Genomic DNA, 18,326 nt, shown 5'->3' with positions numbered 1-18,326 from the left:
GGGGGCCGGTTTTGGGTACCTGGGGGGCCATTTTTGTTACAAGGCCATTTTTGCAGCATAGTTGCAATATCGGCCCCTGTAAACAAAATCACCCAAAACTTGCCCTGGCAAACAGCTTGCCGCACCCCAATACCCTCATGTGGCCGGCCACGCACTTTGACTGGGCCAGTTTTGTTTCCCAGTCCATCCCTGCCATTAGCCTATACCTTGATGCACCCACATTCATTATATGCACAATACAACTAATCCAAAATGCAGTCTTAATGGTTCTTCTCTGCCTTCACCCAAGAGAACGCATGCCCCCAGTCCTGCAATTGCTGCAGAGGCTTCTATAGCTATAAAGGCAATGTTCAAGGCACTCTGCAGTATCCACAGACCCTCCCAAGGAAAAGTACTGCTATACCTACAAGTTAAATGATAATCAAGTAATACAAACCACAAAGAACAGTGCCCTCCAGGCTTCCACGACTTATAATCTTATTACTTTACCATAAGAAATCCGTAGGAGGCACTGCTTTCTAAGAACAAGCTGCCAAGGTATAGAACTTACTACCAGCCAACACTAGTAGCACCTGTCCCAAAGACAGTATAAAAGGTGTCTATTTCCTAGATAATTTCACCACTTGCAGACAGACAGCACAGCCCAGAAAACAGTCACGCCTTCACTGTCAGTCCTCAGCTTCCAACCAACAAATTCCAAACAACTTACCAGCAAACTGCACTGCTTTCATTATGTAGGTAAGCAAAAAAGGGCTGAACTATGGCTCGCCATGACATTTTGTAGTTATGTACTTCCATATATATAACTGCCAAGTCCCACAATAATACTAAAACCATAATGAAATGAAATGAAAAGTGCAGCTTATATAGCGTAACTGTCACTCCTAACGGAGTCTCCTGGCGCTGAAAATGACAAAGATCAGATTACATGGAATGGGACCTAAATTAGGTCTAAACAGCAGGCATCAGATATCCCAAAGATCCTGGTCTTTAATGCCTTTCTGAACTACCCCACCCGTTCAATTACTCTAAGTTCCTTTGGCATGCAGTTCCAGGCCTTTGTTCCCAGTACAGTGGCTGATTTCCCACCTCTGGTTACTAATTTAAAGCTCGGCACTTTAAGCAAGCTTGCAGCACTAGATCTTAGTGTTCTTGCTGTAATATAAGGCTTAAATCGTGCTGAGAGATAAGTTGGGCCCACTTGACGATGTGCTCTAAAAGTCGTCAGTAGTAGTTTGTACAAAATTCTTTTATGAACTGGAAGCCAGTGGAGGGTCTTCTGGGTGGCCGAGGACGATGCCCTACGCGGGAGCCCTAGGACCAATCTGGCTGCTGCGTGCTGGACTACCTGTAGTCTCCTCAGGATGGTTTTATTAATTCCTACGAGGAGGCTATTACAGTAGTCCTTGCGCGATAGTATGAGAGCCACTGCCACTGTTTTCTTGGCGGCTAACGGGATCAGGTTGAAGAACTTTCTTAACGTTTTTATAAGCCCCTAAGCAGGTCCCAGTTGTCTTCAGGACATGGGACTTAAACGAAAGAGAAGAGTCGAACCAAACACCCAGATTTTTTGCTACCTTCACTGTCGATGGGGGGCTGTAATGTTGTCAAGCTACCAGTCCTTTAATTGAAAACAATTATTTTTACCGATAGGCAAGATCTCAGTTTTATGGGTGTTACAGCAAAGATGATTATCTTGCATCCACTTTATAACTGATGCAAAGCAAGATTTTAAGTTTTCTTTCGCATCAGTGGAATTCTTATCCAGGGACAAAATTAACTGAGTGCCGTCTGCGTATGACGTGGTTTCAATCCCATGGGACGAAATCAACGAGATGAGAGGGGCCATATATATATTGAACAAAAGTGGACTGAGTGACGCCCCCTGTGGCACACCAGTGGACACGGTCCGTGCAGGTGAAAGAAAAGATCCCAACGGGATCACCTACTTCCTATTTGACAGGAAAGATGTAATCCATGCCAGTGCGCAATTGGATATGCCACAAGATCTCAGTCTGGCTAACAAAATGTTGTGTGAAATGGAATCAAAAGCGGCAGACAAGTCCAAAAGGATCAGGACTGCCTTCTTGCCATTAGCCGTTATAAATTTAATGGTATCTGATATCTCAAGTAACGCAGTCTCAGTTTAATGTTTTGGCCGAAAACCGGATTGACGGGAATGGAAAATCATTGATGACTCATAATACACAGTTGTCAACAACTTGCAACTTTCACCTATCAAATTAGCCTAATACATACCTGCTCTGACCTGCTATGAGGGCATCCAGCACTGTACAGACAAAAAAACATTGCCAAATGAACAGGCATGGAATAAATGAAGAGATCTGTCACACTTCACTGGACAGTTTTGGAGAAGTTTATTATAGTCCATTCAGTGCAGGTCAAAATAGCAAAACAATCTGTCCGCTTCTTTACATCTCACATAGACACTCAATAATGGGAGGATACAAATGGCCTTAGTTTTCAGATCTCTTCACTTTGTTCTCCTTCCAACCATACCAGCTCAGGACCACAACTTTACAGAGTACACTTGTTGCACTGGAGCTTAGAGGGTAGAGCAATGTTGCACGGAAAGGAGAGGGCGTCAGAAGGTAATATACTTGTAACATGGGTGCATGCTGTGTTGCTCTCTTGTGAATGGCATCACAGAAGTGGTGTCTGCAGGGCAAAGGAGTTGCACATTCAGCCTTAGTGAAGAGCCTACTCAAGAGCACCTATCTTCTGGCTGCTTCAGGCACAGGTGCAGGTTCATTGCCTGGACTGGAAAATTAACCCAAGCGTTCAGTAGGCAATAATGTGCTCTTTCCAAAATAACACAGCTAAAGAGCAACTATTAAGCATTTCCCTGAAACTCCCATGCTTCAGTACACTCTTTGAAGGCCAACAGCCAATAAGCAAAGAGATCTTCCCCAGCCAATCTATTGACAAGCACGCCATCAAACAAGCAATGGTCCTTACATGTTCCTAAGTCCCATAGAAAATGTTTCCTCCTTAGAATTAATGCCATGGAGAAGAAGGTGTTAAAACAGACATAGAAAAGAATAGGACTCAATAAACATTTATTAATAACAAAAATAACATGTTAAGTTGAGAGTCTTGGAAAAATGGCAGCATTTCGATAGTTGACCCTGAATACGTTGCAAACAATTGGACGAGCATACAAACTAAAAGTACAGGAAAGTATGCTTCCAGCTTTATCTTGTGCAAATAACTCATAATAGACAATTGAAAGGAAGGGGAACAATATATACTTCAGGAAAACATATGACTTTCATGAACACAGTAGTAGAGACAGGCTTGCAGGATCTTCTGACTTCATGATATGTGAAAAACCATCTGATAGAGACTTTTTCTATAGCATACCTGAGGGTCTTCTAGGTGCCCTTTTGTCCTAGAATTAGGAATCAAATCAGATAAACTTCATTATTCATATCCTTTTAGATTCTACAATTAACCAAACCCTGTGATCCACCACTCACACAAGCGATGCAGAGGTACTCAGGTGGAGCTGAGAAGAGGAATCTTGCTGCTAAATGGATTATGACACTCATGAACAGATTGATGCCTAGGATTGATACATGTCAGTCTTGACAAAGAGAAGGACTTAGCATAGGCTGTCATGGCAAAGGTATTTCAATTGAATACTACAGTCTAGTGGTGTATCTCATTATTAAGGTCTTTACATTGACTAGGGCTGAGCATAACAAATTAGGCTTGACATTTCTAACTAGAGTAGAATGAGTGTAGAATGGCAGGTTCCAGTATCCATGACTCCATTCAGGCCCACAGGATGAAAGTCCATACAAACACTTTGATGGGGTGCAGGTTTTAAAGATGAATGTCACTCATACACTATGATTGAGTGCAGGATTTCATGATGAAGGTCTCTCCACCGTCTAGGATTTGGTGTAGGATCTCAGGGTGAAGATTTATTCAAAAACTAGGATAAGGTGTAGTATTTGAGGATGAAGGATTCACCATGCAGTACCATTAAGTGTACAGTCTCAGAAAGAAGGTCTTGCCACCCTCCAGGATTGGGGTTAGGATCTCATAATGGAGGGCTTTACAAACACTAATGTTAGGTGTAGGATCTCAGGATGAAGGGCCCTCCAAGCACTAGAACTAGGTGTTGGATTTGGGAAAAAGGTCTCTCCATGTACTAGGTTTAGCATCTCAGGCAGAAGGTTTCTCCATCCACTACAACGGAGTGCTAGATCATATGAGAACGCCCTATATGCTGGGACTGAGGGTGGAACTGCAGTATTAAAAATATTTCCATACATTTGTGGGATCTTGTCGAAGGCCTCACCATACATTAGAGTGACTGTGGCTCTCTAGAAAAACATCTTCCCAGACGCTGGCGTTAAGTGGAGGATCACTGGTAGGAAGATTGCAAGATTGAAGTTTCCCCAGAAGTAATTAAAAAACTGTCAATATAGAACAGCACCAACTAAAGGACCATGTAGGATCAAAGGTAAGATTGCCTTGCTCGGAGTGAAAGCTCAATGTCTTGTGAGCTTCGGTCTGGATATCGCTGTCTCCTACAGAGTGGGATCTTCATCCTCTGTGGAAGAAAAACATGTGTTACTGGAGCAAAACAAAATGAGGGAAAATTCAACCAGTGCTAAATGAATAGAGGGAGGTGGGTAGGGTTAAGAAATGAGGTGGGTGTGTGAGTGTACAGTAAGCACGATTTACATACTCTATATATGAGTAGGATAGAAGTCTGGTGTGTGAAGGAAGGCAAGCACAAGTAGGATACACTATATTCATGAATTTAAAAAAGTGGGTATGTACAAGGAAGATAGCAAGTGTGAAACTGAATCCATATGAGGGGCAGGGATTGGATGTGAACAGAAATGTGGAGTGGTAGAAAACAATAATGTCTAGATTACTTATTGGTACTGGAAAATACGACTGGGGATGTGAATATTGAATGCCGAAATGGATGTGACAGAATATTTTTTAAACAATATCCAGGGACAAAAAAGTAAAAGGTAAGTTCCTAAAGAGATGTAAGTATTTACTAATCTAAACTCCACATCTACGTACTGTGAAGATATATATCACCAAGATACGTATATGTGGAATTAGGTACAGAAAATGTATAGAAACTTACCTTTCTGACCTTCGTAGCTGCAAACAGAAGAATCGGACTAGCAGAATGGTTCTGTATATATGGGTTGCTAGTTACCAACTCTCATATTGCGAAATGTGAAAATGGAACAAAGGAACCTTGTGCTACCCTTTCCCGACACCACTAAGCGATGGGAATGCTGACCCCAGTGGCTTCCATGCAACACATTCTGAGACCAGAACTAGGTCCCTGACCAAGCCCAGCACGTGAGTGGGAATGGTACCTCGGACCACTGCACTGAATATTTGTCAGCTGAGCGAGACGAAATGGAAGCATATAAATTAAAACAAAAAAAGCGTCTAACCTGGAACTGGAAGTCTTGGAAAGAGGAGGGTATTTATACATCATAGCAATGAGAATTAGATAAAGGACTATGTTGTGCACAGTATGTGTTTACCGAGTGTGTGGAAACTCTGGTATGGGGCCTCTCCACTAGTAGTTTGAACTGGGACAAGGAGGACAGGCAAAGGGTTAATGGAGTATTCAGGCATTTGTCTGACTGAGGAATTACAGTGAACCTTCTCAACAACATTGGAAGGGGTGTGTGGCCCTAATCTCTTATGCACCCAGGGAAACTCCAGTAATACTAGGCATATCTTTCACTTAGTTAGAAAACCATCACCACCAAAATAGGAATATCTGGGATTCTGTTGCCAGTACCAAGCAGCACCAGTCAGAGAATATGCAAGAATCCCCTATTTCAGGGACAGTACTTGCACACCCCTGGGAAGGAAAACCCAAAGATTATGTATCGTCCTGAACTTACCAGGCTCAGAGCCTCGGCTCCTCCAGGGACTTAAATCGAGGGGAGGAATCTGGTTGCAACGAAAAAAATCTTGCGGGTAACTGTTTGCCATGAAGACATTTCTCGGCACTTCAGTGATTGCCGTGTTGTCACAAATGACTCGCGCTAGTGTGACCCTTTCCAAAGAGCGTCGTTGGGCACTGCTGAAAACACCGGGATTCTCATAATAAAACCTGTGTTGGAAAGAAAGAAGCACACATGGTGAAGGTCTGCTAGCCATACAACGCACATTTCAGAGACATTTCACACCAGTATTATTGGCTACAACTGCCAATATCACATTCCTTCTAGTCCATGAGGCATACACGAATTAAACCCCAAACCTAGAATTTGCACTGCATGATGAAATGCACATCCAGATAGACTACGCCCGATCCAAAAAACAACTTGCACATGTAAGTGTGACTTGCACATGCACATTGCCAGATTTATTGCTGCAAGCAATTCACAAAAGATGACCTTGCAACATTAACGCCCTAACTCATGCACAGTATTACCCATAAGTGTGTAATATTGCACTTGAGTAAATCCCTTTTGCAGTGTGATTGGTCTGCGCCTTCTATCACCACCTAGCCTTATTGTACAGCTGGGAAATGTCAGATTAAATGGTAAAGTTCTCAGCAGAGTCTTGCTTCATGAACCCATTCCAATCGTGAACTGGAGAGAAGCATAAAAGATGAGTTCCCTGCATCTTGGAGCCCATGTTTGAGATGTGGCTTTTCCTTTTCCAAATCACTATTTTTAGATATATAGTCCAATCGGGTTAGTGCTCCTCTTAGAATGCAATAGATTGATAAAGGAAAGTCTAGGGTTGGAAAATTGTCTCTCTGATGGAGGCATCTGGTAATCTTAACAAGAAGTGGCAGATTTTTTTTTATTAGGCCATTGAGGATACCACACCAGTGCTGCCTTACCATATGCCTTTCATACTTGTCCAGAGTGATTGCTGCACTCAAAATATGCCCACACTGATTAAGCTTCCAAACTTTTACATATTACATCTCCTTAAATCAAAATTAGGACTTTCATCATTCACGTTCATTTACAGAAATACACAGTCCAGTCCAGGACCAGAGCCACGGGTCACGGAACAGGAGGGACCCACCGGGACTCACCGGGCACACTCCGTCGCTGCTGCTGCTGCTGGGGCCCACATGCTGTGAGTGCTGCACGCCGCCGTTGCTTTCCACCTGCACGGCCGTCGGCAGACTACAGCTCCCAGCAGCCTGAGAGGGGCATTTCTGGTAGCTATGCGCCCGGAGGCGCAGAAAAAGGACGAGGCTCCCACTGAGGAGCGGGGGGACACAGTCCAGTCCAGGACCAGAGCCACGGGTCACGGAACAGGAGGGACCCACCGGGACTCACCGGGCACACTCCGTCGCTGCTGCTGCTGCTGGGGCCCACATGCTGTGAGTGCTGCACGCCGCCGTTGCTTTCCACCTGCATGGCCGTCGGCAGACTACAGCTCCCAGCAGCCTGAGAGGGGCATTTCCGGTAGCTACGCGCCCGGAGGCGCAGAAAAAGGACGAGGCTCCCACTGAGGAGCGGGGGGACACAGTCCAGTCCAGGACCAGAGCCACGGGTCACGGAACAGGAGGGACCCACCGGGACTCACCGGGCACACTCTGTCGCTGCTGCTGCTGCTGGGGCCCACATGCTGTGAGTGCTGCACGCCGCCGTTGCTTTCCACCTGCACGGCCGTCGGCAGACTACAGCTCCCAGCAGCCTGTGAGGGGCATTTACGGTAGCTACGCGCCCGGAGGCGCAGAAAAAGGACGAGGCTCCCTCCGCGTCGCGGGACGCGCGCGGGACTGCGCCGGGCGAAGCCCGGGCAAAGGGCGGGCCCTCTGTGGCCCTCAGAGGCCAGAGGAGGACGGGACGGGCCACTACACTTGGTTTTACTACAGGAGGAGGTACAGTCAGATGCTAACCTTTCCCCCTCTATTGCTTTGATCTGAACATTGTTGCCCTCGGTATCCTGTCTCCCAACCACGATGTCAATCTGGGAAGAATTGAATGCCATGTGCGGTACAAACTATGCCCAGGATTTATTAACTCCCCCTATAGTGGTCAGAGACAATGAACAAGTAAATTTCACACCTCCCGCATCCCCCGAACCAACTTTCTGCAGCCCCCATTTATCCGCCCCAAACCCTGTCTCACTAACTTCGGATAAAGCGGAGACTCGATCAAACGACCCCGTATCCCCCCTTCATTTGACCCTGCTGGCCCAAATTGAACGAATGTTAAACAGTGCTCTATCACCACTGGTCGTAAAAATTAATGATCTGGGGGAGAGGCTGACCAGGATCGAAAACACTGTAATAAGGTCCCTCCCACCAAATGCCAACACCACGATATCCACATGCTCTACCCTTGCTAACATCCATGAAAGGCCTATGAACAATGCTTCCAGCATACTTCCCACTTGTGACCCCCCTCCTATACCACCCACTCTAAGTGGTCGCAACGCTCCTCTTAATTTAAAACATAACCCTCACAGACTCCTGGAAAGAAGGCATCAAATGGACCTACCCCCGGAAGCCGCGCCATACGTTACCGTGCTTTCTGGGGTCCCTGAACTCACCCCGGGTAAACGTGAACTACAGCAGGACCTAATGAATAAAGCCATTTTCTGGCTTAAAAACCATAGACATTTACCATCTGTTTTAGACGGCGGGATATTGAGTGTCAGGAGGGTGGGGTGGCTTGGTTCTCTGCCCAAAAATGTTCCAGGAGATCTGATTTTAATTAAGTTTAAAGACAGAAACATTGCCCCCTTTTTACGTTCTACCCAACACAAAGTTGGAGATGGCTCCATCCGTATCTGGGATCTGCATGACTTTTATCCTGGCCCCGGTGCACCAAATTACTATCATACCTGATGATAAAGGAGGATTCTGTGTATTTTGGATTAGGATCTTGAATAGTTGATTCGTCAAACTGTTTTAGCTTGTCCTAAACAGTCTGTTTTTCTTTTAATTATGCTTTGATTTGCTGGATTAGTTCTTTGTATGTTTGTATCTTTTCTCTGCTGCTTTTATGGTTTTAAATTCGAAAGCCGAATAAAGCTTACTTGAACTTGAACTACAGAAATATTAACTGTCTGCATGAATTTTCAAACAGCTCGTTGAATTGTGAAAAATCTGAGTGATGAAACACATGTTGGTTGCAGCTGGAAGTTTCATTTGAACTGACAGGCAAACAGAGATTAGGAATACAATAATTGTCATTCAGAATCTGATATGAACAATGTTTAACTGCTATGTAATTTGGTAAACATTGTTTCTTCTCCTTTGTCATTACCAATCATTGGTCACCCACAGGTCTGTAAGGTACACAGACAAATTTAAGGAGGTCTGTACTAACAGATATAAACTTGAAGGGAATTCTCTTTACGCATATTTACCTAAAGACATCTAACCCAACAGACATAAGCCAGACGGGGACTCTTTGTACACATTGAATTTCTAAGGGAAACAAATGGTCCAGAGATCCTGGTACTGGATATTGATTCCTAAAATGCTAGAGGAACTTTTGCTTGAGGCTCTGAACCTTTCCAACCATGTATTGAACAAGTAGAAGGGAAGATGTAAGCATGTGTTCCTCTCATCCAAGGCGGTCTTTTTTTTTAACAGAAGAATAATTTCTTTTTCAAGACACAACACAATAATCCAAGTTGGTTTGAGTGAAAGTAGTTCTTTTATTTTCATTTATTGCTTTATAAGTCCATTTCACTTTTTTTTAGACAGTTTTTATAGAAGAGAACAGTCAACACATGTTTTGCCCTATGTGGCTAGTTGAGCCATGGCTTTCTCAAGGCTGAGAGAGAAGAAAGATGCAATAAATAAGTGACACCAGGCAAAGAGCCCCAGCAAGAAAGCACCAAATGTAGTGTTCAAGTGAGCCGTGATTGGGAATAATTAATTTCTTATTTATTTAATTCTTACATAAAAGGATGATTTTAAAAGGTTTCTGTTACCATGAAGCAATTTGGAATGTATTCAACTCTTCTCAGATTATATGATTTTTTGTACATATTGAATAGGTATGAGAGCATATTTTTACATGCAATTCTTCTTAATGACATGTTTTGACTTTGCATGATCTCACTTAAAACTGCAAGTGAAGTCTCTATAACATCACCTTTCAAATTAACAAAATAAGGCGCCTATCTTTCCACCTAAATCTTCGTTTTTTTGCTTCACCGGTATTCAGAATAAATATGTTTGGAGATACGCTTTTGCTAACACCATATTTGGTCTCACTTTTTTCTTCTTCTTGTTCTTCTTTTCTCACAGTCTATGGATCTGAAAATGGCTTGGGTCTGTTTCTCTTCACACACCTTTCACATGTGTTTTTAAAATCATCCTTTTATGTAAGAATTAAATAAATAAGAATTTTTTTATTCCCAATCACGTCTCACTTGAACACTACGTTTGGTGCTTTCTCCCTGAGGGTTCTTTGCCCAGTGTTACTTATGAGTTGCATCTTTCTTCTCTCGCAGCCTTGAGAAAGCCCTGGCTCAACTAGCCACATAGGGCGGAACACGTGTCGGCTGTTTTCTTCTGTAAAAACTGGCTATAAAAAAAGTCAAAAGAGTGAAATGGATTTATAAAGCAATAAATGAAAATAAAAGAACTACTTTCACTCAAACCAACTTGGAAAATTGTGTTGTGTCCATGAAAAGGAATTATTCTTCTGTTCAAAGAAAGAGTGCCTTGGAAAGAGGAACACATGCTTACACCTTTACTTCAACTCTTTCTACACATATAAACCTAAAGAGTTTTACTCCAACAGACAGAGGCCTGAAGGGGACTCTCCTTACACATATAAACCTAAAGAGGTCTATCCCAACAGCAAAGATCGGAAGGGGATTTTCCCTAGAGGTATACATATCTAAAGAGGTCTATCCCAACAGACATATGACTGATAGGGAATTCGCTATACAGATACAATCTTAAGGGGTGTATTCCAACAGACACAGATCTAGGCTCTATTCCCACAGACATAGGGGTCGATTAGGATCGCGGACGGACTTGCGTCCGTCCGCGACCCCAGAGCAGGAGGGAACCTCCGCATGGCATGCGGAGTTCCCTCCTGTGCAATTAGGATGTGACCGCAAGGGTTGCGGTCACATCCTCTATTTTTAACATTGCGGCGGGTGGAGCTTCAAGCTGCACCCGCCGCAATGTTAAAAATGCACGCATTGCATTTGCATGCAGTAAGAGGCAGGCACCGCGCGGTGCCTGCCGCTTTCTGCATGCAAATGCAGGGGGGTACCATAGGTACCCCCCATGTGCACCCCCCACCCCCCCTTCACCTAGGGGGCCCGCAACGGGCCCCCGCAGTGAAGTTCCGTATGTTTTTCCACGGCGGAAAACCCGCCGCGGAAAAGCATACTTTACAGGCCATCCTAATATGGTGGACGGTGTCTGACAGACACCATCACCATATTAGAGCTTTTCCGCCGCGGTTGTAAGCCAGCCGCGGCGGAAAAGCTGCGGACAGAAACCAGGACCCACCAGCCATCCTAATGTGGCGGTGGGTCTTTGGTCAGTCCGCTGAGGTTTTTCCGCATCCTCTGGGCCGGCGGTGCCTTCCGCCGGCCCCGAGGATGCGGAAAAACCGCGATCCTAATGACCCCCATAGTGTCTTCTTCATATATAGTAAACAATCTCTCCATAAAGACACCTAGCCATCTCTGAACTGTCCCCAGGGGTCTCTCACCACAAATCAAGAGCTACTACTTTCTGAGAAAGACATAGGGTTGTTTGTTTACAGTTCAATATCATATCTCCTTACACAAACATAAAAAATATTCTACAAAGTGATGCACTTACCTATCACCATCCCGAGCCACTCGGAACTGGTTTCCAATAATGCAGGCTAGAAGAGGTCCAATTTTTCCACCAGGAACAAATGGTTCTGCCACTCCTCCAAGCCAAATATCAATATTTTTGGGAGTTCCATAAAGATCCATCAACTTTCTGGCCAGGTCACCATTATTCAGGACTCTTCGGAGTTCTGCCAGATTTTGTGGCTCAGAGAGTCCACAAAAACGCCGCCACGCACCATAATCTATTGAGAGAGTTAGACAGTACAGTGGTGAGATTAAAGTAATTTTCAAATGTATACCCAGAACCAGCAATCAGTTAAATTTGCATTGGGTGGTGAGAAGGTGGAAGGTTAAAAGCAACTTCCAAAATCATAAGTGAGGGTCAATGTACCATGGCACTGGCGTCACTTAAATATATCTAGGGGCACAGCTGTCAATTGTACTCATGTCATGCATGACACCTTTAGTCTGATTTGGCTTCTTAGCAAACACAAATTTGAATTCTGCTGTTTTTAATTTCATACTTTACAGTTTTTAAAGCAAAACCACACATCCCAGGCTGAAAGGTGCATATGGTTAAAAGTCTAAACTGGCTTATGGGACAGGATTCCATAATAAAGGAGCGCAGATGTGGAATCTAAGATCTCCTGTGTTGTAATGTGCCCATTTTGAAGCCCATAGTACAAAATGGCTTACTGACCAAATATCCATCCGGGTACATTTTCCTAATTATTTCACTTCAATTGTTGATTCTTCTTGCCCATGTATCAGAATATCTAAGTTTCTTCATTGATATTGTGGCTCTTTCCTTTGCATATGTCAGGCTGTTTGATAGATATCTTGGTGCTAACTGTTGTAATTGTAGCCAAACAGGTGGAGCACATGATGCCGTGTGTGAGCAAGATAAAACATGACTGTGTAGGGAAAACAAAAGTGAATGAGATTGTGGATGATCTGAGCAATGTCTGGTTGTTAAAGGAGACAAGAAAGAGCCAAAGGAGAGTCAGAATAATTGGAGTTTCAGAGGAAACTGTTATAGGTGTGGGAAGGTAGGACATTTGACTAACAGCAAAGAGTGCCCAGCATTAAAAGTGACTTGCAACAAGTGTGGGAGGAAAGTTCATTTTAAGATCTGTTGCAAGAGTTACATGAATTACAGAAGGATGCTAGACGAGAAAATACACAAGTGTGTGATACAATTGATTTGCAAATAGACGGAAGAGGTGTGGGTAACCCCAGGGACTTCAAAAGTATTGAGGAACAAAAGATTGAAGCAATGTTTGATTCATGCTCCAAGTTAACAATAATCTCAGCAGATGTGTATGACAAAATGTTCAAGGGTAAGAAAAAACTGCTAAGAATAGATGTCAACCCGGGAGGCTATGGGGGACAACCCATAAACATGAGAGGTTTCTTTTGGGGAACTGTGGCATACAAAGACAGATATGCTGTTACCAAGCTATATGTATCCTACAGGGGGGACAATAATTCTAGGGTGGCAAGCACAAAAGGATCTTGGGATCTATCTCAACCCCAATAAAGACCCTCAAATTCTGGTTCAGAGGGCAAATTCAAAGTGAAGATAGAAGAAGAATTCCCTGAAGTTTTTTCAGAACAGTTGAGGTGTCATGAACACTACGTTCATTGAATAAAACTCACAGCCGGTCTCAGCCAAGGTGAGGAACTTGCCCATATCCCCTTCCTCCCCATACACCAAAAAAGCGTGTATATTGTGGTACTCGCGGCGTTGTGGAGTGAACGCCGCGAGTACCACAATAAGACAGAAGTGAGTGCAAAAAAAGACTAGCGTATTAACCATCCATAAATAATGGTGCTGATTGTCCTAGGATCTTGGTACTATTGTGACTAAAAGAGGTTTTTTGCCATATAGGTAATTTACGTGCTTCTTGACAAAGTTATATCGTGAGTATGCCTTGATTTATAAACGCTTTTTTGGTGTATGGGGAGGAAGAAGATTTAGAAATACTGGCCATCGTTGTTGTTCATTTGCTTTTGAACTATTGGGCATGGTTTGGTTTGGCTTAGTGACAGGGCTGTTGTTGTTTTTAATTTCAGATAAAAAAATATTACACAGCCCGGTGCAGAACTTGTTGTAAGTATAGGGTGCGAGGCTCCTACTTTAGCATTTAATCACGAGTGTTTCCACCTTTGGATTTCACACATATATATATATTATGGTTGTTGTCCCCTGTCCAGGCATGGATTAATCATTTGCGAAAGTTAAGGAGTACTTCCAGCTGGAAGTGAAAAAGAATATTGTGAGTTTTCAAACTGATAGAATATGGTGGTGGTTTCTCAATATACACTGTTGTATGCCTTGGTGCGTAGTGTTTTCCACACGTGGGTGTGCCGCATCTGTTAGGACTCCTTTTGGGTGAGCAGACGATACTTTATGTGGGGAGCTATAAATCTTTTACATTTGTTGTATATATTTTAATCTTTATTAGATATGTATGTGCAACTTTCCATCCTGATGATGGTCCTCTGGATCGTGTAGACCGACGTGGGACCGAAACATCGACATTTGAACACCGTTTTTTGCTTATACATCATTTATTTTGATTTTGAACTTAGTGCTGTATAAAATGCAATTAATGTGTTGTATGGTATTTAAGTTCTCCATACTGTGAGAAAATGTGTTTTCTGATACTACTATCATTTGTGGTCTGAACTTTTGTAGTATATATAAGTTGCCATATTACAATGATAATGTTGCAGTTATAACATTGAAAAGTACACAATCTTATTAAATATTTGTGTAAAGAATTATATTTCCCTACATTTTCTGATTCTAGATCACGATTGTGACATTTTTGAAAAGTGTAAATTCTTGAGAAACAATTCCTATGTGGGACAATGTTTGCTTTTTGTTATTGAGCCTGTGGATGCCACAGAATGGCTGGCACCGATAGTAGTGGCCAAGAAAGGTGACGGGCAGTATGATTGTGCATAGACCTCAGAGCACTGAACAAAGAGGTTATAGTAGATAAATATCCGCTGCCGAACAACACTCAAATGATGAGTAGGGTAGCTGGAGCCAAAATATTCTCAACTCTTGACTTGACTTCTGCATACTACCAAGTCAAACTGCACCCTGAGTAACGAGAACTGAGGGCGTTTATCATGCCGATGGGGGCTTTACATTTAAATGTATGCGGTTTGGACTTGTGTCAGCGGCTGCAGTTTTCTAGAGAATTATGTCCAATCTACTCCAAGGGATCCCTGGGGTGCTATGCTACCTGGATGATGTACTGATAGTTGGGGAGAATGGAGTACAACATGACCAAAAGCTCAAACAAGTTCTGATGGGGTTCCAGGAGCAGGAACATATGGTAAAAAAGGAAAAGTGCAGAATAGGTTGCTCTGAAATAGAGTTTCTGGGACATAGTGACGGGAGACATCCTTTACAACGCAACTGTTACAACGAAGTACCTTTACGACGCAACCATTACAACGCAACTTTTACAACGACTTGCGCTGGGGGCGCTCTAGGATAGGGAATAGTTTTCAACACCTTCCCTACTATCCACGGGGACTGGAGTTGGAATAGTAAATTAAACTATTCACTATCCAGCGCCCCCCAACGCAAGTCGTTGTAAAAGTTGCATTGTAAAACTTGCGTCGTAAAGGCATGCATTGTAATAGCATGCATTATAACGTCATACATCCCATAGTGACAGCAGAGGGCATACTACCTAAAACAGAGCTGCAAGACACCATACTAAACCTTACACCACCTAAAACCAAAGAGGAAGTCAAATCCTTTGCGGGTATGGTTGAGTTTTATAATAAGTTTGTTCAGAATTTTGCTAGGGGAACATACCAGATTCGCAATCTGTTGAAGAAAGGGATAATGTTTGATTGGAGTTAGGAGTGTCAGAAAGAGTTTGAGGATACCAAAGCAGCATTGTCGGATGCTCCCAACCTGAAGACATTCTTAACAGGCAGGAGAACGGTTATAACAGCAGATGCTAGCTTCAGAGGCCAAGGAGCTGTCATGACTCAAGAGGGTGAAAAGGGGGAGGAGACAAAAGTATTTGCTTCTTGATTGCTGCGTTAGGCAGAGATGAACTACTCTGTGATTGAGAAGGACGCTTTAACTGCACATTTGTTCATTAACACATTTAGAAATTGTGTATAGGGAACCAAGTTCGACTTGAGGACCAACTATAGACCTCTAGTTGAAGTTTTGACAAAAAAAGGACTAGACTCTATCTCGAGTAGGATCTCAAAATGAGAAAAGTGTGCATCATAACTCAAGGGGTGGTAGAACAAGCAAAGTGAAAGGAAGGTTTGAAGACTGACCCACTCTTGCAGAGGGTATGTGAAAGGACACAGTGTGGATGCTCAGTCCAGGACAAACAAAAGAGTAGCTCAAACCATTATGGATGGTTAGAGATGAACTGTCCATAGTGGATGAGTGCCTTTTCCGTGGCATGAAGCTAATTCCGCCCAGAACCTTAAGGGACATACTGAACAACTTGGCCCTCGACGGACATCTTAGTATTAAAGGACTAAACAGAGGCTGTGTTTAGACTTTTTGTGGCCAAACATGGATTTGGACATAGAGAGGAAGATGTGGGAGTGTGTACTCTAATACTCTAGTGATAAGATACTCAAGTTGCATACGCCGCCCTTGTACTGTAGATCACCACCAGATGGGTGGTTGTAGCCCTAGACATAATTGGCCCATTAACGGGAGAGAACCGGTCACTGTATATATTAGTACTGGTAGACTTGTACCCAGTGGCCCGAGTTGAAGTTTGTCTCAGAGATCACCACAAAATAAGTCATTGAGTTCCTGCTGGAAGTGTTCCTTAGGGAGGGGTTGCCCAGCACCATACAGCTGGACAACAGGGTTCAATTGCTCCCATAAAATGAAGGGGTTTTTAGTGTGCAATAGAATAAAACACAAGTTCTGTGCTCTGTATCACCCAGAGGCTAGTGGGATGGTGGAAAGACTGAACAAACCCAACAAGGAGAGCATCAAGTTAGCAAGAGTCAATGGGATGTGCTGAAGGGAAGAGGTGATGAAGCGTTAGGAGACATATAGGCTAACCCCACATCAAACTACAAACCTGACACCTATTGAACTAATGAAAGCTAGAAAGCCCAACTCTAGGTTGGTACCAGGGTGGATGAAGTGACACAAAGGGGGGTAAGATCTCTCTAAGAATATTTCTTTGAGTGACAGAGAACAGAGTCATGACTGATAAAAAAGCAAGGTATGACAGAACACATGCAGTCAAATGCATAGGTCTCAAGGTGGGTGATTTGGTCAAAGCTCACACGGGTAAAGCAAAGTGGTCCAAATTGAGAAGTATAAAGTTATTCAGGAATGCAGTTAAGACTCAAGACGGTAGGATTTGGAACCTAGGGAGTACTCTATACCTCTCACAAACCTGGCTGCACCGGAAGAAGGCGAGAGTGAGACCCCTGTTGTAGCAAGTGCACCCACTGCAGCTGACACTGAGAAAACTAAAGTGCACCCCAGGTCAAGTGCAAGAAAGATATGCCGTCCAAGTTTCCTCAAAGATTATGTTGCAAAGTAAATTGTTGTATCATCTGCTCACTATACTTTCATATGTTTTCATATTCTATTGGTCTCTCTCCTACCATACTTGGTTCTCCCTCTCCTCCTTGTCCTCGTTCTCACCCCAGAGCTACTGGGTCTTTTTCTTTTCGTGTGAACTTAATGTTTGTATAGAAGGGGGATGTATGGTATCCTCCGAATAAGGGGAGGAGACTCACGCTGGTTTGCATCTTTCCTTTCCTCCCCACAACAGAATGTTGAACCCTTGCTGATGCGGTTAGAATATTGTTGTGGCCAGGATTCAGTTTGAGGCTCCTGTGTAAGTCTTTGGAGAACATTGACATTGACAGCTGTGGCTGAGGTGTTCGCTATGATGTTCATTTAAGAAAGCCTATTCCTTCATCCACCCTCGTCTCCTGTGGTTTACCAGCAACACTAGATATTACACTAACCTTCTTAAAACCATCTTCCATAACCACCATGGGAGATCACTAAAGGCCAGGGACCTCACCCTGCTTTTTAAACTTAATGACTTTAACCCCTTTTTGGGCTTTTTTTTATATGAAAAGACATACTGGTGGAAAAGCAGTTTCACTTATGGCGTCTGTGAATGTTCCCACTCGTTTCCTTTTAAGAAAACAGCAAAGGAAGTAGTTCCTTTCCAAAATTTACAAGCCATATAGAACTAGCGTGAGAGGAGGTTGAAATCTGGTACCTGGGCAGTTAAAATTTGTTAATAACAGTTTGTGGGTTTTATTTCAAACATATGTGTAATTGCACAGGACGTTTAGGCTTTGATTGTACAGTTAAGTGGAGGTTTGTGTCTACTGCAGTGAGAGTTAAATGTAAAGGGAATAACGAAAAGTATGTACCATGAAAACTATATGCACATTGAACAGCCAGGACATGTTTAAGAAACACTATTGCAGAACTGAGCCTCCATGCTAATTTCAGTCTCACCCATGGCAGG

General features: G+C 43.3%; 1 protein-coding gene across 1 annotated transcript in view; it reads right to left on the bottom strand.

Annotated features, from left to right (window-relative positions):
* Positions 1-4,562: 4,562 nt before the first annotated feature.
* Positions 4,563-18,326, bottom strand: part of LOC144820204 (eosinophil peroxidase-like) — a 78,973-nt gene continuing 65,209 nt past the window's right edge. The window contains exons 11-13 of the mRNA XM_078677812.1: positions 11,807-12,044; positions 5,925-6,136; positions 4,563-4,585 (exon numbers count right to left, since the gene is read on the bottom strand). Of these exons, the coding sequence (XP_078533938.1) occupies positions 4,563-4,585; positions 5,925-6,136; positions 11,807-12,044 (473 nt within the window). The remainder of the gene's footprint in view (positions 4,586-5,924; positions 6,137-11,806; positions 12,045-18,326) is intronic.

This window comes from Lissotriton helveticus, chromosome 2_1 (genome assembly GCF_964261635.1).
Source record: "Lissotriton helveticus chromosome 2_1, aLisHel1.1, whole genome shotgun sequence".
NCBI lineage: Eukaryota > Metazoa > Chordata > Amphibia > Caudata > Salamandridae > Lissotriton > Lissotriton helveticus.
This window is presented reverse-complemented; position numbering and strand designations above follow the sequence as displayed.